This window comes from Microcaecilia unicolor, chromosome 6, assembly GCF_901765095.1.
Source record: "Microcaecilia unicolor chromosome 6, aMicUni1.1, whole genome shotgun sequence".
Classification (NCBI taxonomy): Eukaryota; Metazoa; Chordata; class Amphibia; order Gymnophiona; family Siphonopidae; genus Microcaecilia; species Microcaecilia unicolor.
In genome coordinates, this window is record NC_044036.1 from 184,964,032 (window position 1) to 184,988,844 (window position 24,813).

The 24,813-nt window shown below is 42.9% G+C and overlaps 1 protein-coding gene across 3 annotated transcripts in view; it reads right to left on the reverse strand.

Moving 5' to 3' along the window:
* Nucleotides 1-24,813, reverse strand: part of RNF123 (ring finger protein 123) — a 594,888-nt gene that overhangs the window by 160,954 nt on the left and 409,121 nt on the right. For all 3 annotated transcript variants that reach the window (XM_030205297.1, XM_030205296.1, XM_030205298.1), the window contains exons 30-32: nt 23,985-24,072; nt 11,307-11,391; nt 1,833-1,972 (exon numbers count right to left, since the gene is read on the reverse strand). In XM_030205297.1, coding sequence (XP_030061157.1) covers nt 1,833-1,972; nt 11,307-11,391; nt 23,985-24,072 — 313 coding nt within the window. The remainder of the gene's footprint in view (nt 1-1,832; nt 1,973-11,306; nt 11,392-23,984; nt 24,073-24,813) is intronic.

The window sequence follows — 24,813 nt, forward strand, 5'->3', positions numbered from 1 at the left end:
GATCATGAATGAAAGTAAATCGATTAGCACTGACTATTTGCAAAAACCCTGAAATTATAGTTGTCACAGACACAGGCAACTTGTTCGTAGCAGTCAATTCAGATAGATAATTTTTCAACACCAATACTGCATGAGGACTCAATGTTGAAAGGTATATCTAGTTGACTGCCCAAGAGTCTAGGGGGCCAAGGAAAGAGAACAAAGCTTAAAAAGGGCCAAAACCGTAACTAAGGAAACTACCAGATAAAAGCCCACATGACAGGACTTACAAAACTGTATCTCCACCAAAGGTGAAGTAAAAAAAAAAACTATAGCAGAAACAGTTTTGGAAAAGTCAAAATAAAATAAAATAAATAAAATACGCTCTGAGAGGACCTGCAGAAACACACATTCATACTGCTCTGCAGAAGACTGAGCTGGTCCCATTCAAAGACAACAGGTGTGAAAGTGTGTAAATGAACAGTGAGGAATTTCCAAAGGCTTCAAGAAAGTAGGCTGGGAAGTGCTTCGTTCTGTCAGATGGCGTCACCCAAGAGTAAGAATATATACATCCTGCTTGTCCTCAGAGAAGAAATTAAAAAAGGATACTTTGGAAAGGGATTTAGGAGACCTATGAGAGTGGAAAGAGACTGGAGCCATATCAATTAGAAAATTATACTGTCCACACAGCAATGGTTTGAAAAAATGATTGTATATTCACTTTTCAGTGATTTGAAAAATATCGAGAATGTGCATTTCCTACATCTGTGTATTTTTTCTCAGTACAGGAAGAAATGCATTTTTAAAGCAAATAATTTGAAACATACATGACAAATTACATTTCAAGAAAATCAACTATCAATATTGAAAAATAAAAAAAATACAAAGAATAATGAAAATCAAAACAACCAAATGTCAGAGCTATTTTAGCCCACATGTAGCAGAGCTGAAGAAACAAGGAACAAAAAGAAAAATGGAAATTAACAAATAACTGATAATCTATACATCTAATACTTCCAGTGTATTTTAAATTAAAAAAAAAAAGAAACCCACCTGACCAAACCCATCCAATTACTCCTCAATAACTTTTGTATCTTTAGGTTTCTCAACAAGAAAATGTTCCAATTGTGTTAAATCAAAGAAGATAACTTGAGTCTGCTGTAGAGTTACAAGACATTTACATGGGAGCCTTAGTAAAAGGTACTTCTTAACACAATATCCCTGGACTTCAGGGCCAAAAAAAGGATTTACTTCCTTCACTTTAAAATGTTCTTAGCATCATCCAGTGGTTCTCAAACCTAGTCCTGGAGGCACCACAGCCAGTGAGGTTTTCAGGATATCTATAATGAATATTCCTGAGAGATTTGCATGCACTGACTCAACTGCATGCAAATCTCTCTCATAAATATTCATTGTGGATATCCTGAAAACATGTCTGGCTGAGGTGCCTCCAGGACCAGGTTTGGGAACCACCGGAACCATCAATTTATCCTTCTGAATGGTGACGGTAACCAGAATGGTAGCCCTAGTAAATGTAACAGCAGAGGAACTTCCTAAAAACCTAGTAAGATTAAGGTTCCCTCCCCTCTAAGGAGCCAAATCATCCTCCTGTCTCATTCACCAACTGAGATTTAACAATAAGTAGTCAATCTCTTTAGCTTTAGTGATATTAAGGACCTCTTTAAAACAATTTCCAAAAACAGTCTCAGCAGATATTAACCTTTGAGAAATGTATCAGCTCTTGTGTTCTTTGCCTCTCTTTGTCCCGTGCTCTTTATCTGCATTATTGTATGTTTGTGTGTGAAGTCACTTTTCACAGGCTAACACTAGATTCTCTGCAGCAGGATATTTACCTCCTGAATCATGCCAATGAACTCGGAAAATGCCCAGTTGAGCTGGTTCAGGACACTGTTCAGGAATCTGGGTGCCATGTCACGATTGATAAGCAGAAGGTTGGCCATGTGTTGTTGCAACAGCTGGGAGGGACACGGCTCTGCAAGAATCAAAACAAACTGTCATGAAACCAAACCAATATTACAAGGCCAGATTTTTGAGGAGCATAGCAGACAGTTAAGTGAAAACGTCAGTGTATAATGGGAAATTTGGGGGTACTGTATGTGTATTTACTGGGAATACCAGCTTGATCAGGTAGTATCAGTGGCTGGCAGGGATCCCCAAGCTCCTCCTCAGGCACCAGAACTCCTTCCACGCTTGCATGGTGTACGTACTAGAATAGAGTCTACATGATACTCAGCATTTTTCTACCTACCACCTTCATTTTGGAACACTCTATTATGGAGCTTCCCAAATTGTGGGTTGGAACCCCCAGACCGGAAGTACATTATGATGCACCTAGGCATGGTCAGGGAGAATGCTGTGGCTAAATCATTGGGTCACAGCCCAAAAAAGCATGATAAACACTGCTCTACTGCCTTACTTCCACAAGGAATCTTCTTAAGTAAATTCTAATCTGGTTAAAAAAAAAACCTATTTATTTTCTGTAGAACACCTGGAGACCTATAGGTTGCAAGCAGTGACACCAGGATACTCCACTAAGATCAAATACTTTTACCCAGTGATGACATCACTTGTTGCTAGAATGAGGGATCAGCTACAACAACCAGTAGTGTAATGAGGAGAGGTGGCTTCCCCCATGTATAAAGCCCAATGACAGATTCAAATACTTGTCTGTTTTTTGCCTCCCCAGCCAAATGAACTTTATGTGAGGGGAAAGTCCTAGCCCTCTAAGACCAGCAGTCATAGGAAACCGAGGTACCTGACTATACTAGCCAGAATAACTAAGTAATAACTGAGTAAAAGAGAAGAAGGGCACAGTTTTGCATTTCCAATTGGGCCAACATCAATCTAGGTGCCTAGAACATCTCCTGAGGTCATAGAAACAGGAATCACTTGCATCTACAAGCTTCCTGGAAACAATTACTCTCCTCCTCTCGATCAAGCTACTCAAAGCTCAATGTTGAAGACTTAGAACCTCAGAGTTTCCTAACAATGACTGAAAGTGACCATCTACTCTGAAACATAACTATTTGCTACACTGTTTCAGAAGAAAGGGGGGGGGGGACATTAACATATCTTCACCAGGAAGAGTAAAAGATACAAGAGAACTAAGGAGATTTTGTAAACAGTGTTCATAATTGCTTCTGCAGTTCTTAATATTCTCCCAAGTAAATGTCAAAAGACTTTTTGAGTAAATAAGTTGGTTCAGAACACCAGCTCTGGCTGTAGTTTGACTTATTGCTGGGAGTGTGGATAACTTGTTTACAGCCTCTTGGTTTACTGATCCCGACCCTGGTCTCAACTGTTACATGAGTTGTCCCTCGTACAATCTCTGGGCATATGCAAGGGAGACACCTTACATTATTATGAGAGCCATCTGAATGAGTAAGCATTGGCCTTTCCTCTGCTTGATCTCCTAATGTGGATCCTAACATTATATGTCGTCCCCTTCTGTACTCTTCTGGATTGTCATTCTCTTGCTTTCTCCAGTGATGCTACTTTATGCTTCTCTCTTTAATGGTTTTGTTTTGTTATTAAATTTGTTGTTATACTGTCTTATACATTTACTTTTTCAGCTATATAATGTTTATTAATGTTATTGAACTGATGTGAATAAATTAAACTAAAACAGAACAACTGGAACTACCAAACAGAAACTATTATGGTAGCACCTCAGTGACACATGCAATACACAGATAGACACTCAGCAAAGCAAATATTGAACAGAAGAGCACAGATTACTAACAGACTTATGAAGGGAAAAACTGAACTGGCAATCCCAAGAAGTCAGATTCTGTATGTAGTACATCACTGGAGAAACAGAATTGCATTTCAACTTGCATCGAGCAAAATGAAAAGACAACAGCAATATATTTTTCTACTTTTGTTGTCTGGGGATTTTATTTTTCCATCACTTTGGTCCCAGCTTCTCTTTTCTGCTGTTCTCTGTCTGTCTTCTAACTCTCATTCCAGGGTCTGCTGTCTATTTGCCATTTCTCCTCTCTCCTTCTATTCTTCCTGCAGCACCTGTCTCTGGCATTAATCTTTTCCACCATTTCTTTCTTTTCTGCCTCTCTAGACACTCACAATTCACCCTTTTTCTCAAGCCCCAGTCCTCAATCTCCTTCTTTTTGTTTACTTCTTACCTACTAATCAACTTTCTATGTCCTTCTCAGCCTATTTCCCCACCCTCACTGTAGCCTTCTCATTTCCTTTGTCTCACTCCTTCCCTAACCTCTTATTCATTTTTTATCAACTCCAAGTTACTACATCCCCACCCTCATTTGTCTCTCTCTTCAACCCCTCACCATCCCCAGCTACTTCCCTATTGGTGATTTCTTCCAGTCACTTTCTCCTTTCTCGCATCCCCACCCAGCCTGACTACCCCCTTTTACCATATTTCCAGCTCTATTTACATCCTTATCTCATTCATCTCCAATGCCAATCCAACTCTTTATGGTTTCTCCATCATCTCCCCCTCTTCTATTCCAACATTTCTTTCTCGCCTAGTCTAGCATCTCCTCCCCCCCCCCCCCCCCCCCAGTCCAGCATCTTTCCCCTTTTAGCGCCAGGATGCACTGGGCAGGGCTGGGCGCCGCCTTTTTGTGGCATCGAATGAAGAAGAGGGAGGCAGGCTACCTCCTTCCTCCAACCCAAGGGAGGGGGCGGATTGACACTGGACCACCAGGGACCCTAGCCAATGCTGGGGGGGGGGGGGGTGTTGGAGACCCACCGGATCTCCAGCCCTCCCTGAGCCTGGGGAGGGGAATCATTGCGGGGGGGGGGGGGGTTGCTTGTTGGGGGGAATGGGGGCCTGCCAGCATGCAAATGCATGCTGGACAGGGCTCACCATTCCTCCCCAATGATCTGCAAACCCTAATGCCAGCTCGGAGTTGGCTTAGGGTTTGCCGCAAACAGCGACCCAATATTTGGCGAGCTGGCCGCTGATTATTGGGGAGGAATACCTAATGCCCTGTTTAGCATGTATTTGCATGCTACTTGCGTTCAGAGCGCACGCGATCGAGGTCTCTGATCTTGGGGCGGTAGCAAACTCCGGCGCTAGTATGGCACTAACAGCCTCTAGCGCCGGCGTTTGCTTCTGATCTTCCCCGTTAATGCTTAATTTTCCCTCAGCCTCTCAAGTGAAATATAAACATATGCATACTTTGTTACACACTGTCGACTTCTGCATGAAGAAAGCAGCAGGAAGAGGAGGGGAGTGGCTCAGGCACTGTACTTATTTGGCTGGCGGGGCCTCAGCATCGGTTGGCACGCGGTTGGGGGGAGGAGGGAGGAATGCCTTGCTCCCCTGTAGGGGTTTTTCCTGTAGTCTCACCTTTGCTGGTCTGAAGCCTAGTTAGGCCTAAACCATCTTTGCTGAACCAATATGGATTCTGCAGAATGAGGACTCAATACAATATGAACCAGCTTTTCTACAAAGAAAACTACTTCTTGCCACAGCTGTGCTGGTGAAATCATTCAAAGACATGATGTCTACATGCACTAGCCTTCCAGTTATCTCCTGGGAAGGTGTGTAGGAGTGTGCCTCACAGAGACAGAGTCTCCAGTACCATCTGTGACCCATGGAGGGGAGTTTGGTACTAACTGATAAGCTGTTCTTGATGGATGCCCACAAGGTCCCTCATTGTTATGGCCTGGACAGATGGACAAACGGAGAATGATTGGTCCACGATGGTCATCTGTGGATCCATAGAGAAGTGCCAAAGCCGGGCATGAGAGGGAGAGAAAGAACAAAGAGAAGATGATCTGGTGGTGAATACATTTCTCGGAGGAGAGACTGAATTGCCAGAACACCTGTGAACTGTAATTCATTGTGCTAATTGCAGAACAAGGTCAAGCTTAGAAGAGGCTCTGTGGCTTTCTACATACTGAGTAACCAGTAATTTTGCTGAACAGAGACCTTGGAATAAAACCTGACCAAACTGGCTCGAAGGGGAACTCTGCCAGAGCCTGAAGGAAGAGGAGCCAATTCATCCCCCCCCCCCCCCCCCCCCCCCCCTCCAATCTGGACTCTGAAGTTACGGACTACGAAAGTGAGATAAATAGGACTTTTCCTCTTATGCTCAGGTTTAGTTGGTTTTGGTTTTTGCCTGTGAAGGACTGGTTGTCTCGGAGCCTGTGGTCATTAGCCTAAATTGCTGTTAAGTTGGTAATTTCTTCACAGGATATATTATAGTTGTGTAGTTATATAATTACATATATATTCATATATCTATTGGTATAATCCTTAGGATTGTGTGCACAATATTATATTTTTGTATTTTGCTTTGTTGCATTGCTTTATTCATATCTATAATATATATTTTTATTTTGGCATTATTCCTTCATTGGTGGACAGCCTAACAAGAACCAGAAGGTCACATTAAGGTACTGGTCGTATCCTTAGCCAAATGAGTCCAGAGTAATTGCTGTCTAAGTGATATACTGTATACAAACAGTGCCTACACCCCCTGTCTATCCCGGGAATCCCCAAAATTGGAGAGCTGGCTATGCCCCTGCTCTACTGGGAGGTTATTTCAAGCATTCACCACCCTTTTGATAAACAAATATTTCCTTGGATTATTAAGAACATCAGAGTAGCCACACTGGATCAGACCAATAGTCCATCTAGCCCAATATCCTGTTTCCAAGTACCTGGCAGAAAAGCTACCAATCCCTGGGAAAGCAGTTGCTTCTCCATGTCTGTCTCCATAGCAGACTAAGCACTTTTCCTCCAGTAACTTGTCCAACCTTTTAAACCCATATACGCTAACCGCTGTTACTACATCCTTCCAGCAAAGAGTTCCAGAGCTTAACTATTCGTTCAGTGAAAAAAATATTTCCTCCTACTTGTTTTAAAGTATTTCCACGTAACATCCTTGAGTGTCCTCTAGTCTTTGTACTTTCAGAATGAGTAAAAAAATCGATTTACTTCTACTACACCACTCAGGATTTTGTAGACTTCATATTTCCCCTCAAGCCCTAACCTCTTTAGCCTTTCCTCATATGAGAGGAGTTCCATCCCCTTTTATCTTTCCTGAGTTTATACTCTTTCACCTTCATCCTATGACTCCTTGTTCCAGAGCATCTCTTCAGTTGAAAGAGGCCTGCCGGGTTCTAGATCAGTTCCAACCTGGACAGTTCCCACTCACCAACTCCCATCTGGACAATTCCCACAGAACCAATTCCCACTACACCAGGGAGGACAATTCCTATCCAAAACTAAAAAAACAAAAACAAAACAAAACCCAAAAACAAACAAAAAAGCCACATTAGGACAATTAATCTCTCTCCATTTCCCCTTCCAGATTGTTTGGTGGGGCAATGCTCCCTCCCCCCCCCCCCCAAAAAAAAAACCATAACCTTTTACACATTCCTTTCCTCTTTCAGACATGCAGTTCGTGTGGTGCTGAGGGGGGCAATGGCACCCCCCCAAACTACACCCTTGCTAGCCTAAGCCCACTAGGCACAGGAAAAAAATTTTTTTAATGCTCTCAGGTTTCAACCTAATTCATGTTAAATGCAGGAGATAAATGTCATAAATAAGTAAATAAATAAATAGAAACTCTGAATGATGAGCACAACACGTGCTAGGTATCCCTATAATCAGCCCCTCAAAATGATAACCAATTACTACTCTACCTATGAAAAGTTATTCTGTTATTATACTTCCTCTGTATACATCCGTATGCTGTACCGACAAAATGGGGACGACGGCTGAGAGGCATGCCTTCTCCTGTTCTCAATCTAACCTCCTTGTTCCCTGTCAGCGATGCACCTGATCCTCCGTCAGCATTGGAAAAAAAAAAAAGATGCGATACAAGAATGAAACAAAGGTTAAAAAAAAAAGGAGGATGGGAAATGACCAGAAGGGGAAAAGTCCTGGGTAGGAACTGTCTTCCTTAAGTGGAAATTGGGAATTGCACAGGGTAGGAACTGTCTGGGTGGCTACTCGCCGCATACCCATGAAAACTTTTAAATGTCTCTATCATATCTTCTCTCTTCCTCCTTTCTTCCAAAGTACACATATTGAGATCTTTTAAGTCTGTCCTCATAAGTTTTATGATGAAGACCAATGACCATTTTAGTAGTCATCTTCTAGATTGACTCTATCCTGTTTATATTCTTTTGAAGATGTTTTCTCCAGAATTGTGCACAGGCCTCTCCACTGAAGTTTTACCAGAGAGTTATAAAGCGGCACTATCAACTTATTTTTCCTGTGGGTCATTTCTCTTCCTATGCACCCAAGCATCTTTCTGGCTTTTGTTGTCGCCTACACTTCTTGCATGCAACCCCTTTAGCGTATCACTTCCTTGGAATTTGTAGCCCAAATGCATGACCCAATTCACAAAAAATGCCCCCAAAACAGGATCAAAATATATATATTCATGTGCCAAGCAATCCTGAGACATAAAAATTATAATAGCCAAATGAGAGATTAAAATCCAATTCAAATCAGACATGCAAAAATTATAATATATAATATTAAAGGGAGGGCTCTCATATGTTATATCAAGAGTCTGGCCAGGAGTCCAGTAGTCCGAGATGGACAAATTCAAACATCTCAAGATGAGCACTTTGCTGAGACTGAGTCAGACTGCTCTTAGGTGTCCGACATAGAACCAGAGGAATCCCCCCAGAGCAGGGATCCCTGAGCTTGCCCTCAGACCCTTCTCCACCTCAGAAAAGGAAGAAGTCTTTCCCAAAGGAGTTCTCCTTTGTCACCTTTTGAGGAAAATGCCTCAGTCAGTCCCATTTCAGTTAGACGGTGAGGACGAGTCTAAGGCTGAGATAAGAATAACCATACTGGACCAATTGCCCATCTAGCCCAGTATCCTTCTTCCAACAGTGCCCAATCTAGGTCACAAGCAGCTGGCAGAAACACAATAAGCAGCAACATTCCATGCTACCAATCCCTGGGCAAGCAGTGGCTTCCCCATATCCATCTGAATAACAGCCTATGGACTTTTTCTCCAGGAACTTATCCAAATCTTTTTAAAACCCAGATACGATAACCGCTGTTACCACATCCTCCAGCAATGAGTTCCAGAGCTTAACTATTCTTTGAGTGAAAAAAATATTTCTTCCTATTTGTTTTAAAAGTATTTCCATGCAATTTCATTGATTGTCCCCTGATCTTTGTACTTTTTGAAAGAGTGAAAAATTGATTCACTTTTACCCGTTCTACTCTACTCAGGATTTTGTAAACCTCAATCATATCCCCACCTCAGCCATCTCTTCTCCAAGCTGAAGAGCCCTAACCTCTTTAGCCTTTCCTCAATGGGAGGAGTTCCATCCCCTTTATCATTTTCATTGCTCTCCTTTGAACCTTTTCTAGTTCCACTATATCTTTTTTGAGATACGGCGACCAGAATTGTTTTACATCCTTGATTATGATGCCCCTCTCAAGTGGCAGTGCCCATGCACAGCATCCTTTTGGTTCTCTGTATTTGTCACTATGATAATAACCATGCAATACTTCAGGCACTGCGCCATGGGTATCGCTTGGAATATGCTAATCAAAGTACTTTGTTTTCAAGATTATACCAGCGAAAAGGAGGAGCAGACCTCACGTGAATATGAATGAGCAACAAACAAAACAGTGAGGTGGATGCGAGAAGGATATCAAGTAGTCTTTATTGGAAAACAGCTAAAAGACGACCCGACACAGCTGTGTTTCGGCACAAAAGGCCTGCCTCAGGGGTCTGGTGACTCTCTGATGTTATGGCAAAGATGCTGTGCCCAGGTCACTCCCAACTCCAATCCCAGATTGGCCTGGCACTGCCTGGATAGTGTCGCAGAGGTCACAGCTGATATTCAGTAGCACTATCCAGTTCCATGCCACTGCATATCAGTGCCTGGCCCAGTCAGTACTTGTTAACCAGATCTTTCCTACCCAATTACCTAGTACTGAATATCGCCTGTTAGATTGTAAGCCCTTTGGGGACAGGGAGATACCTACTTATCTGAATGTAACTTGATTTAAGCTACTACTGACCAGGTGTGAGCTAAGTCCAAATCAAAAACTATTCCTGGAGCTGTACTAAAGCTCACTGGTGAGAAGTGACAAAATCTAGCTTTCTAACCTGAACTATCCTAGTTACATCCTTACACAGACTTCTCATGCAGAGGCATCATGGCCTTCCCCCAAACATGCATAGCATATGTTTTAATGGCAGATGATGGCAATATTCCAGGTACAATTGGGACAGGAGCTGAAACTGTTGCTCCATTTCTCTGACATGATGGGGAGAACTGCAAGATGCATAGTTGGAAAATACTTTTCCAGAAAGCACTACAAGTCCATTTTGTCAGCGGCATCCGTACTGACTTGACCCACATATGACTGATCTGTTTTTCTTTTGCAAGTGTTGATTCTATAGTAAGAAATTAGTCTTATTTCTTGCTATTGTAATTACAGTAAAATGGTTTCTACTAGAGATACAATGCTCAAAACCTGATACCATGCCTCTGGTTATTACACAGAGACGAGGCTCGTGGCTTCCCTGTGATTTTATGTTGACACAGAATTTGCTTCACACCACAGAATCTGGATTGATTAAAAAAAATCATAGAATATTACCTTCCTCCAGTGGCCTTCATTGATGCTTCTGTTACTGCTTTTATTCTCTCCAACTTGCAGCCCCTCCTGACACTGCCCTACTGGTCCTCTCCTAGCTACACCTCCATGTTGGCTCTTCCAACTCTCCCACTTCCCTGCCGACCTTACTGTCTTCTCCATTGTCTCCATTTGAACTCCGATTGTCCCACTCACTCTCTGTACTATGCTTCATAGTGAACAAATATATAGTAAGGAGGCATAAAAATTCAAGAGGCTGGAAAAAGCATCATGGAGAAAAAAAACAAGGAAAAGGAAGGATGGAAATGCAGGAAAAGGAAGTAGGGATGAGACACAGAAAAGGAAAAAAGGGAAGATAACTGGAAAGAAAAAAAGGAGAACTAAAAGAATGGCGAGAACGAAGCACATGAAAAGGATGGAAGGAAAAACCTATAGATCAAGGAATATCATAACTCTCCTCAGATTCTCTCTTGGCCTGATTTATTACCATTGTGCATCTAATTGACCAATGTTTACATGATTTCCTACCTTCTTCTATTGGTATCCATTTTTTTAAGCCTGCATTCGTGGCTTTAATAGGGTCTTTTACAATACTATTTAGCCACCCTGGCAGGCACTTGCTCTTCCCTTTGAACTTTTCTGATTTTATATGGATCTCTAAGTTGGTAATTTTAGACAAATTTCCCATCTCATACAGGATCTTGAAGATTGCAAAATCAATTTTACTTACTCTGAAGACTTGGCAGATTACCATCCTCTGGCTTTGTTTTAAGCAGATGAGGGAGACGAGTATATCTATAGCCAAATCCACAACCCTGTGGTGCACATTAAAAGAAAATATTAAAATCCTGATAATATTGAAGAAGGGGATGAGCCACCATATTCCTGATATAAGTCAACTTCAAAGGTATAGATAAGACAGATCAGCCAGAGAGCTTCTGCCAGTCAAGGTCATTGTAAGGGGTGGGCAACCAGGGTGAATGACCAGGAGTTATGCGGCCCTTTTGAGTCAGTCTGTGTCTACAAGCACAGAAGCCCAAGAAGCAAGAGCAGCAGCAAAAAGTGACCCTTATACTCAACACCTTTTTGTTCACTGACTGACTGCCCTGGTGCACGTGTGCAGTCCCTTCAGTAGAAAGGGAGAAGGAAAACTTAGTTAATTACTTGATAATTGTCTTTCCTTTAGTCCCAAAGGATCAGTCCAGACAAATGGGTTGTGACCATCCGCCTGCAGGTGGAGATAAAGAACCCTGAGTTGTGCCTCATAAGCTCCTGTGCTTAGCAACCAAGCCAGTACTCGATAATAATGCAGTGAAAGAGTAACTTCCAGAGAAAAAAGTCCAGCCTCAGCATAGAAAAAGAACAATGAAATAAAGGGCAAAACTCGTGCCTTAGAAATAATTAAACCAGAACACAAACACCCAAAACTACATAGAACCCAGAAAAACTGAAGTCATCACGGAAGGGCGAGCTATGGGCTGATCCTCCTTTGGGACTAAAGAAAAGAAAATTATCAGATAATTAACTAATTTTTCCTTCCTTTACGTCCCAATGATCAGTCCAGAGAAAAGGGATGTACAAAAGCAATCCTTAAGAGGGGAGGGCCTGTTATATCCCTACAGCGAGAACCGTGGCCCTGAAGGAAGCATCTGCTTGAGCAGGCACATCCAAATAGTAATGCTTAACAAAGGAATGAGAAGAAAACCACATTGCTGACAGACCTCTGCCAATGAAACTGCCCTAGACTCTGCGAAGGAAGTTGCCAAAGACCTGGTAGAATAAGTCTTGACATGCATGAGAGCAGATCTACCCCTCAGAATGTAAGCCGAAGAAATAGCCTCCTTAAGCCATCGAGCCACTGTCACTTTGGAGGCCAGCAAACCCTTCCGGGGTCCCACAAAGAGGACAAAAAGATGATCATACCGCCTGAAATTGTTAGTAGTGGTAAGATAGCGCAGAAGGACGCGCTTCACATCCTTCAGTTGCAGGGAAGTGAATTCTGCAGAACAGACCTCCCTGGAAAAAGAAGGAAGAAACACAGTGACTGACATGAAAAGGAGATACAATCTTCGGCAAAAAGGACGGAACTGTCTGTATGGAAACTCCCGAGTCAAAAAAGCAGAGAAAGGGATCCCTGCAAGAGACAGCTTGAAGCTCTGAAGCTCTCCGTGCCGACAAAATAGCAACTAGAAACACTGTCTTTAAAGTAAGATCTTTGATAGCTGCCGAACAAAGGAGCTCAAAGGGGGCTGACTGAAGAGCCTTAAGAACCACTTGAAGACTCCACTGAGCACAAATATTGCAGAGAAGGGGGCACAGATGACTGACTCCCTTGAGGACTCGCACTATATCAGGGTGAGCAGCCAATGAGGCATTCTGTGTATCTTGCCTCTATGACGGTACCTGGTCAAAACAGCCCCAACTAAAAGGCCCAAATACAAAATAACCCCAACCAAAACATTTTTTAAAAAACAGACAAATCAGACCCTGACAAAAGGGCTTGCTCACAATTTGGCCTCTGACAAATGCGCCCCCTGACAAAAGAGCCCACCCCCAAGTATTTTACCTGCTCCTGTAACTGTATGTCTTCCTGAGTCCCACTGCTGCTTTGAGCTGAGGTATATCTCCCCTTTGCCCCGGAAGCATTCCCTCTGTTGTGTCCCGCCTCATCTGATGCAACTTTCTATATCCTCATAGTCAAGATACAATAGAGAGAATGCTTCCAGGGCTAGCCAAAACAGCTTGATGCTGCCAGTGGACCACAGGAACATTGGAGGATTGCCAGGGGGGGAGACATACTGGATCACAGAGGGTAGGCAGGAGGAAGAGGGAGACATGTTGGACTATGTTGGGAGGTGGGGATAGAGGGGGAGAAGAGATACTGGACCCTCAGAGGAAGGGAGACAGAGTTTTTGCTATACTTATTTTGTTATGGGGCTATTTTGTCAGGGGTTATTTTGTCAAGGGCTATTTTGTTACAAAGCTATTTTGTCCAGCCTATTATGTCGGGGTGCTCTCTATGACACGCCACTACTGCCACCTGAACCTTGAGCGAATTGAGAGCCAAGCCTTTTTTGAATCCCTTCTAAAGGAAGGATAAAATTTTAGACAAGGAGGCACGAAATGGAGAAACACCATTTTGTGCAGACCAGCTCTCAAAGTTCTCCACACTCTAGCATAAGAAGTGGATGGCTTTCAGGCTTGCAGCAAGGTAGTAATATCCGTATAACCCTTCTTCCTCAATCATGCCCTCTCCGGAGCCAGGCTATAAGACCAAAGCAGGATGGATCCTCCATAACTACTGGACCTTGGTACAATAAGCCCGCCTGTGGAAGAACAGTCAACCGAGGAGCGATTTGAAGATTGATGAGGTCCGTATTCCAAGGACATCTGGGCCAGTCCCAGGGCTACAAGAACGACCTTGCTGGGATGACATGCAATCCTGTGCAATGGCCTTCCCACAACAGGCTACGGAGGAAACGTAAAGGAGGCCATCCTAGGCTATACCCAGTGCATACATTCCTAGGGAGTCTTTCTCCCTGAAGCGGCTGTAAAATCTTTGTAATTGCGCATTGAGTCTGGATTCCATGAGGTCCAGAATCAGAAGGCTCCACTGTGTGGAAATGAGGCAAAATGCAGTCTTTGACAGTTGCCATTTCCCTGGGTCCAGAGACACTATGCCTCCACTCTCGACCAGCAGCCCTTTGCAAAGTGGTGGAGATAACGGGCTCCCCATCTGGAGGCTGGCATCGGAGGTGAGAACACACCAACTGGGAGTCTATAAGGGCAACCCTGCCCGATTGTGCACAGGGAGAAGCCACTAAGTCAGACTCCGTCTGGCTTGAGGCATCCATGGCACCAGCTGGTCATAAGTCCTTGAGACCCAAGACCATTGGCTCAAAAGGGACAACTGTAGGGGCCACATGTGGAACTTCACTCAAGGCAGAATGTCCACAGTTACTGCCATAGAACCGAGAACTGAGCATAATCCCACACCCGCAGAGAGAAGAGAGAGAGAAGGCTGAGAATTTGCTGTTTGAGCTGACGATGCTGGGGCAGGAAACCTTCCCTGCCTGGGTACTGAAGCACACTTCCAGAAACTCCAGGGTGAGATGACTCTTGCTGGAATTCACCATCCAACCCAATGTAGAAAGAAGAGACAGGACTCTCTGTGTAATGCAAAGGCTCTCCTGATAAAAAGGTGCTCGAATTAGCCAATGGTCCAAGTAAGGATGTACCTGGATCCCTTGCTGGCAAAGAAATCTCCCAGGATCGCAAACCGGAGAAATTTCCTGTGAGGATGCCAAATTGGGATATGAAAATAAACCTCCTTGAGGACCAATGAGATGAGAAACTCGCCTGGACTGAGGCTATGACAGAACGAAGAGTCTCCATGTAGAAGTACAGCATTCTGAGAGATTTGTTCACCCCTCTGAGATCCAGAACTGGGCGAAAATAGTCTTCTTTCTTTGGTTTGACAAAATAGATGGAATATCAACCCATGCCCCTCTCTGCCAGAGGATTGGGCTGAATGGCTCCCAGTCGCCTTAAAGAGGTTAAGGTAGATAATAAAGCCCAACTCATTGAAGGACAGCATAAAAAAATGAATGAATATGCATGAAAGAGATTTGCATATAATAGAGGCAGTATATGCAAATCAAGTTTGTGCACATTCATTGTAGATATCTTGAAAATCTGACTGGCAAGGGGTACATTCCAGGACTGGACTTAAGAAACACTGTAATAGATTGAGCAGGGCCACAGGACTGAGAAACAAGGGAAGACATGTTTAAAACCTCCATAGATTTTGTGATCAAAAGACAACTCCGCTCTCAAAAACAGCCTAGCTAAAGTACGGATCATCACCCCCGTCTGCCTCTGAAATGTCCAACAGAACAGAGAGGGATTCAAAGTACAAAAAAAAAAACAATACAAAGCAAAAAAGCACCAGGAGTGTCACTCTGTATGTTTTACAGACAACAGAACGCTAGAGCATTGACTTTTTAATAGGTCAACCATCATTATTTGGTGCCCAATGATGGGCTAGTTCATTTTTTAAAGTATTGCTGTACGACCCCTGATGCAGGCACTGAGAGCTGAAACACCGCCTGTGTCAGGTCAATGATGTACAGCATAGATTTATACTACTCATTAATGGACATGTTCCGGTTTTGAAGGCTCCTGGTGCTTTTTTGCTCTGAAATGTCCAAGTGAGGACCATCAGCAGAGCTAGGACAGTCAGACTACATAGATAAAACCTCCTCTGAGTCCCGAGGAATATTCTCCAAATCCTGCGAAACAGAAACTGCTCCTCAAAAGCAACATGAGGGGAAGAAACAGAAGCAGCTTGAGCCAATGTTAATAAAAAGGACTGAAATAATAAAAAAACAAAATCAGGCAAAAACAGCAGGGCAGAGACTTTTCTACCCCTGCAAAACCAACATCCCGGGAAAAGGTAGCGGGCGAGAAACTCGCTGACAAAATCAAGTTTCAAGTTTATTCCAAATTTACCAACCAGACAATCGGTGACACCATCTAGGCAGCCTACAATATCATTAGTTACATAAGAACATAAGAGTAACCATACTGGGTCAGACCAATGGTCAATCTAGCCCAGCATCCTGTTGTCTGAACAGTGACCAAGCCAGGTCACAGGTACCTGGCAGAAACCCAAATAGTGGCAACACTCCATACTACAAATCCCAGGGCAAGCAATTGCTTCCCATGTCTGTCTCAATAGCAGACTATGGACGTTTCCTCCAGGAATTTGTTCAAACCTTTTTAAAACCCAGATACACTAACCGCTTTTACCACATCCTCCGGCAAAGAGTTACAGAGCTTAACTATTCGTTGAGTGAAAAAATATTTTCTCCTATTTGTTTTACTTGTATTTCCATGTAACTTGCTTGAGTGTCCCCTAGTCTTTGTACTTTTGGAACGAGTAAAAAATCGATTTACTTCTACTCGTTCTACACCACATAAAAGATATACAACGATAGTGAGGGAACAGGGGAAGAACTCCAATATTTAAGAAAAGGGGGGGGATAAACAATAGGGGTGCTCTAGAGTACATAAGTATTGCCAAACTGGGAAAGACCAAAGGTCCATCAAGCCAAGCATCCTGTTTCCAACAGTGGCCAATCCAGGTCACAATATACCTGGCAAGATCCCAAAAAAGTACAAAACATTTTATACTGTTTATCCCAGAAATAGTGGATTTTCTCCAAGTCCATTCATTAACGGTCTATGGACTTTTCCTTTAGGAAGCCATCCAAACATTTTTTAAACTCTGCTAAGCTAACCGCCTTTACCACATTCTCTGGCAACGAATTCCAGAGTTTAATTACACGTTGAGTGAAGAAACGTTTTCTCCGATTCGTTTTCAATAAGAAGGCCAATCCAGGTCACAATATACCTGGCAAGATCCCAAAAAAGTACAAAACATTTTATACTGTTTATCCCAGAAATACTGTAGTGGATTTTCTCCAAGTCCATTCATTAATGGTCTATGGACTTTTTCTTTAGGAAGCCATCCAAACATTTTTTAAACTCTGCTAAGCTAACTGCCTTTACCACATTCTCTGGCAACGAATTCCAGAGTTTAATTACACTTTGAGTGAAGAAACGTTTTCTCCGATTCGTTTTCAATTTACTACATTGTAGCTTCATCGTATGCCCCCTAGTCCTAGTATTTTTGGAAAGCGTAAACAGACGCTTCACATCTACCCGTTCAACTCCACTCATTATTTTATAGACCTCTATCATATCTCCCCTCAGCCGCCTTTTCTCCAAGCTGAAGAGCCATAGCCGCTTTAGCCTTTCCTCATAGGGAAGTCGTCCCATCCCCTTTATCATTTTCGTTGCCCTTCTCTGCACCTTTTCTAATTCCACTATATCTTTTTTGAGATGCGGCGATCAGATTTGAACACAATACTTGAGGTGCAGTCGCACCATGGAACGATACAAAGGCATTATAACATCTTCATTTTTGTTTTCCATTCATTTTCTAATAATACCTAACATTCTATTTGCTTTCTTAACCGCAGCAGCAAACTGAGCAGAAGGTTTCAAAGAATCATCAACGACGACACCTAGATCCCTTTCTTGGTCCATTACTCCTAACGTGGAATCGTGCATGATGTAGCTATAATTTGGGTTCCTCTTTCCCACATGCTTCACTTTGCACTTGCTCACATTAAATGTCATCTGCCATTTAGACGCCCAGTCTCCCAGTCTCGTAAGGTCCTCTTGTAATTTTTCACAATCTTCCCGCGATTTAACGACTTTGAATAACTTTGTGTCATCAGCAAATTTAATTACCTCACTAGTTACTCCCATCTCTAGCTCATTTATAAATATGTTAAAAAACAGTGGTCCCAGCACAGACCCCTGGGGAACCCCACTAACTATCCTTCTCCATTGAGAATTCTGACCATTTAACCCTACTCTCTGTTTTCTATCTTTTAACCAGTTTTTAATCCACAATAGAACACTACCTCCTATCCCATGACTCTCCAATTTCCTCTGGAGTCTTTCATGAGGTACTTTGTCAAATGCCTTCTGAAAATCCAGATACACAATATCAACTGGCTCACCTTTATCCACATGTTTGTTCACCCCCTCAAAGAAATGTAGTAGATTGGTGAGGCAAGATTTACCTTCACTAAATCCATGTTGACCTTGTCTCATTAATCCATGCTTTTGAATATGCTCTGTAATTTTGCTTTTAATAATAGTCTCGACCATTTTGCCCGGTACTGACGTCAGACTCACCAGTCTATAATTTCCTGGATCTCCTCTGGAACCTTTTTTTAAAAATCGGCGTTACATTGGCCACCCTCCAATCTTCCAACACCATGCTCGATTTTAAGGATAAATTACATATTTCTAACAATAGCTCCATGAGCTCATTTTTCAGCTCCATCAGTACTCTGGAATGAATACCATCCGGTCCAGGAGATTTGCTACTCTTCAGTTTGTAGAACTGCCCCATTACATCCTTCAGGTTTACAGAGAATTCATTAAGTTTCTCTGACTCGTCAGCTTCGAATACCATTTCTGGCACCGGTATCCCACCCAAATCTTCCTTGGTGAAGACCGAAGTAAAGAATTCATTTAATCTCTCTGCTACGGCTTTGTCTTCCCTGATTGCCCTTTTTACCCCTCGGTCATCTAGCGGTCCAACCGATTCTTTTGCCGGCTTCCTGTTTTTAATATACCGAAAAAAATGTTTACTATGTGTTTTTTCCTCCAACGCAATCTTTTTTTTCGAAGTCCCTCTCAGCCTTCCTTATCAGCACTTTGCATTTGACTTGCCATTCCTTATGCTGTTTCTTATTATTTTCAGTTGGTTCCTTCTTCCATTTTCTGAAGGATTTTCTTTTAGCTCTAATAGCTTCCCTCACCTCACTTTTTAACCATGCTGGCTGTTGTTTGGTCTTCCGTCCTCCTTTTTGAATACGTGGAATATATTTGGCCTGGGCTTCCAGGATGGTGTTTCTGAACAGCATCCACGCCTGATGTAAATTTTTGACACTCGCAGTCGCTCCTCTAAGTTTTCTTTTCACCGTTCTTCTCATTTTATCATAGTCTCCTTTTTTAAAGTTAAATGCTAACGTATTTGATTTCCTATGTATACTTCAAGGCTAATATTAAATCCGATCATATTATGATCACTGTTATCAAGCAGCCCCAGCACCATTACCTCCCGCACCAGATCATGCGCTCCACTAAGGACCAGGTCTAGAATTTTTCCTTCTCTCGTCGGATTCTGTACCAGCTCTCCATAAAGCTGTCCTTGATTACATCAAGGAATTTTACCTCCCTAGCGTGCCCCGTTGTTACATTTACCCAGTCAATATCGGGGTAATTGAAATCACCCAATATTATTGTGTTGCCCAGTTTGGTTGTGTCCCTAATTTCCTTTAACATTTCTGCATCCGTCTTTTCATCCTGGCCAGGCGGACGGTAGTACACTCCTATCACTATCCTTTTCCCCTTTACACATGGAATTTCAATCCACAGTGATTCCAAAAAGTGTTTTGTTTCCTGCAGAATTTTCAATCTATTTGATTCAAGGTTCTCATTAATATACAATGCTACCCCTCCACCAATTCGATCCACCCTATCACTACGATATAATTTGTACCCCGGTATGACAGTGTCCAACTGGCTATCCTCCTTCCACCAGGTCTCAGAGATGCCTATTATATCTAATTTTTCATTTAGTGCAATATATTCTAACTCTCCCATCTTATTTCTTAGGCTCCTTGCATATAGACATTTCAAACTCTGTTTGTTGTTCTTATTTACATCATGATTAGTACTTGACAGTATTAATTTGCAATCTTTTGTCTGATTTTTATTTAAGGACACCTGATCTACTACGGTCTCTTTTGCAACCTCATTATCAGGATACCCTCCCTATCTTCCCTGTTTTGGTGACATCTTTGAAAGACCACGTGCTTTTGAGCGACTGTCAGCCTTCCCCCCATTTCTAGTTTAAAAGCTGCTCTATCTCCTTTTTAAATGCCGACGTCAGCAGCCTGGTCCCACCCTGGTTAATGTGGATCCTATCCTTTCAGAATAGGTTCCCCCTGCGCGTGGAATGGGTAGCATCTCAGAAAATGCTACCCTAGAGGATCTGGATTTGAGCTTTCTACCTAAGAGCCTAAATTTGGTTTCTAGAACTTCTCTCCCACATTTTCTAGACAGCCGGCTCCTCCCCAGCACTATTTAAAATCCTATCTAGGTGACGCTTGAGGTCCGCCACCTTCGCACCAGGCAGGCAAGTCACTAGGCGATCCTCATGTCCAACAGCCACCCAGCTAGCTATATGAATCACCAACTACAACAGCTGTCCTAACCTTTCCCTCCCGGGCAGCACTTGGAGACATATCCTCGGTGCGAGAGGATAGTACATCCCCTGGTGGGCAGGTTCTGACTACAGGAGTACTTCCTACTTCACCAGGGTGATGCTCTCCTTCTAGGAGACCTCCCTCCTCCAAGGTAGCACAGGGGCTACCAGACTGGAGGTGGAACTTCTGTACAACAGCCCTGTAGGTTTCCTCTATGTACCTCTCTGTCTCCCTCAGCTCCACCAAGTCTGTTACTCTAGCCTCAAGAGAACGGACACGTTCTCTGAGAGCTAGGAGCTCTTTGCATCGGGCACACACATATGACATCTCATCAACTGGGAGATAATCATACATGTGACATTCAATGCAAAAGACTGGAGAACACCCCTCTCACTGCTGGACTCTTACTGTTTTTGAGTTTTTCAATAATTTAAAACTTGCTACAGTATTAAGATATTAGCCTAATATTAAAGTGTCTTTTAGTTTATATAGTATATTGTATGATTTATTTAGTGTTTCCTTCTTAGATGGTAATGAAATGTATTTAAAACTCTGTAAGAGCACTCCTTGCTTGTTACCCTAATTACAATAACTGGCTATAAATGAAGAGTTGTCCTAGGGGTGGGTGGGAAGACTAAACTAGATCCTGCAATGCCTGCTAGATTCTGTTAATGCTGTGGTATAAAGTTTTTTTAAAACTACGTGGAACAGACTATGGAGATTAGTTGTTAAAATTTGCTTTTTATATTTTTATTTTGCCTAACACTAACCTACAATTCCTCCTTTAAACCCCAATCTTTAAGTTCCCAAAGCAAAATAGCGTTCACTTACCAGAGAAATGTCCTCTTCTCTCGGAACTTCTCAGAAGGAAAGTTCAGTGGGACCTTTCCTCTTTATATAGTTTTGAATATAAGGGGCCTTTTTTAAACAGGCTCTTTGAGGCTGACTCAGCAACCTATGCAAGTATTCTACTTCCCCACACCTTAATTAACACTTAATTGAGGTCGCTGGATGAGCCACCTCTCCAGCAGCCAAGGAACAGAAAATAACTGCCTTTTAGAACAAGAGTTTTTGGCTGTTTAGTTTCTACCTCTAGAAAAGGTTTCAGTTTAAAACTATGGGAAAAATGCCTATTTTTAGAGAAAATTTCAGTTTAAAACTATTGGAAAAGGGTTTGTACACTAGTTAATGATGCTTGCTTTTCTCTCTCTCTGTTTTTATTTCCCCCTTAATACTAAACTAGGTCCTGCTTGCTTTTCCCTCTCTCTCTTTTTATTCCCCCTTAATACTAAACTAGATCCTGCAGTGCCTGCTAGATTCTATCTGTTAATGCTGTGGTACAAAGTTTTTAAAACTAAGTGGAAAAGACTATGGAGATTAGTTGATAAAATTGCTTTTTATATTTTTATTTTGCCTAACACTAACCTACAATTCCTCCTTTAAATCCCAATCTTTAAGTTCCCAAAGCACAAAGCAAAATAGCGTTCACTTACCAGAGAAATGTCCTCTTCTCTCAGAACTTCTCAGAAGGTAAATCAGATATGATAGGAAGCAGTTATAGGTAACAAATCCAAATATCTATGTAAATGCATCTTGGAATAAGAATTGATTTAAGCTTTTTAAAAATTGATAGAGAGACTATGTGATGCAAAGTGTTGGTTAGGAGTTCCAGAGGTACAGCCCTTGGACAGAACATACTGAAGCACGGGTATGTTTGTGGGAAATTTGTTGGTATATCGGTGTGACGAGTAGATTCTGGTTCTTCCAAAGCTTTGTGGAGCGCAGGAGCCGTTGGCGCTGAGCCCACCAAAACCGCCATAGGAACGAGTACGGATTGAACTCCCAGAGATGGAGTACTGATGGCCAAAGTAGGCAAAAACGGAATGTTCACAGAAGTAAAACAAAGTGTTCAGGAACCGGTAGCCGAGAGCTTACCCCTGCAGCGTGCACAAGTCTGAATAGGCTCAGACATAGAGAATAATAAATATACTCACAGAAAACAGACAGTCTCGTGACCTCCAAGGCAATGAAGCCCCATCCTCCCACAGCACAAACGCTCACAAAAAGAACAGCAGTGGCTACTTTTTTTTTTTTTTTTTAATAGATAGAGGTAAGAGAAAAAGAGAAGGGAAGAGTGAGATAAAGAGTGGCAATGGGGAAACAGGGAGGGAGACCTAGACCACTAGGTTTACACCTGAGGCACAGGATATTCTCAACTCCAAACTCAACTGAACCTGTAAGCAGGACAGGAGACCACACAGAAGTCACCACTGGACACAGGAGCTGCTATCCTGCCTGCTGGAGATAGAGAAAACTAGCTTGGTTGCTAAGAGCAAGAGCTTATGAGGCACAACTTATTAGGGTTCTCTATCTCCACTAGACTGATCCTTGGGACATAATGGAAGAAAATATCTTCTCTTTTTCTCATATCATTTCAAGACAGATGAGAACTAGGAAGAGGAGATGCTGGAGAAGGAGGAGAAAGCATTTACATGGAGATGCACATCCCTTATAATTCACAAGCAATAAAAAAGTATTTTAATGATAGTTTGAAAGTTTATCAGTTATAATGGCTGCCTTTGGAAATGAATCACACACTAGTAAATACTGCAATATGGATTTAGCTCAATGAAGAGAATATATACAGAACATCCATATTTATGTACCACCTGAGGACTTCAGTGTACAGAATAATAATCACTTCCACAGATTAAGGGAGAATTCATCAAGGTGCAATATAAGTTCGCCTTTTACAGTACCTTGATTCCCCTTGAGATTCAGCAACCTGTGGGATCCCAGTACCACAGGTTGCTGAATCCCAGAGCAAGAGAATAATGCTGCTTGCAAGCCACCTTGCAAGCAGCATTATTCCTGCAGCCTGGGAACATCAGGGCTCAAAGCCGTTGCCTGATGATCCCAGGCCAACAAAGCTGGGTCTCCCCTCCAACCTCAAGATCCCCCACCCCTGGTTCCACAGGAGCTACCTTTACAATCATTAGTGGTCAACCTCAAATGTCCGTCCCCCCCCCCCCCCCCTTCCCCGGGACCTCCAATGATTGTAAAGGTAGCTTCTGCGGGAGGTGGGGGCAGGAAGGTGTTGAAGCCAGGAGGGACGACTTAAAATCTGGGAGGGGGTCTTGAGGCTGGAAGGGAGACCCAGCTCTGTTGGCCCGAGAGCACTGGGCTGTGACTATGCATCCCGATGCCCCCAGACTGTAAAATAATACCAGCTTTTTACCATTTTTGGGCCCTAATACGACTTGTGGTGTATCACTGCCACTTACTCACCAACTTACAGAAGACAGTAAGTTACATGAGCCCTTGCCAAATTTTGGCACTTGCAGTTACCCCAGCGGGTGCCTACAAATAAGCTGTGCCAATAGTTGGTTACGCTAGTATACTCTAATGCGATCTGGGAGCCCAGGTGCCGGTACAGAATAGACTCTCACCAAACAGCATCACAAGGAGGCACCACTTATAGAATTACCCCCATAATGCTTAATATGCTACTGTAAATAAAACAAAGTAGATAGAAATAGAAGAAAGTTTACCCTCCAGAGTCGCACCAGAATCCAATTGGTTTGTGCCCAGGGCCGCTGCTCATATGGGGCAAGGAGGTTCTTCATCATGGTTATTCGTCTGCCAGAAGCAAGATAAGCCAACAGAAGAGTTACCATGCTGCCCTCACCTATATTATTCCTCACAGAAACATCCAACTAAAACAAAAAACAGGCCTTCTCCTCTGCCACCCTGGACCAGACTGCTGATTTGAGCCGCTCAGGACTCTAAGCCGCATGGTTCAAATTAGCAATCTGATTGGCCTGGGGAATCTGGGGATGTCTGCCAGAGTGGAAGAGCAGAACAAATAGGAATGTTTGCTGATGGGGTGGGGTGGAGAGCAAGTTGGAAATGTATGTCTTAGGAGAAGGTAAACAGAGAGCTTGGGGTGTATGCCTGGGGATAGGGTAGAAGGAGAGCTTAGGGCATGCACTTTGGTGGGAGGGGGGGGGGAGGAGGAAGGAAGGACAAGAGAAGAGAACAGAACTCACAAGAAAACAGAGGAAGGGAAAGTGAGTTTGGGAAGAGAAACAGAACTGGAGCTAGACTACTGATGAGAAGACAGCCTGAGGTGCAGGAAAAAAGAGAGAGAAAACTAGGGAATGAAAAGAGCAAGAGATAACAGGAGAGTAGAGAGAAGGTAGGGAGCCATGGGAAAAAGAACTAGGTAGCAGAGAGAGAGCTGGGAGGTGTCCACTCTGGAGAAGGGGCAGAGAAAGCCAAAGATTGAACATGCAAGGTGGAAAGGGTGTCAAGCATAAAGAGGGGTTCAAGGTAAGTTGCAGAGAGAGTGAACTGAAGGGTGATATTGCTTGGAAAGGT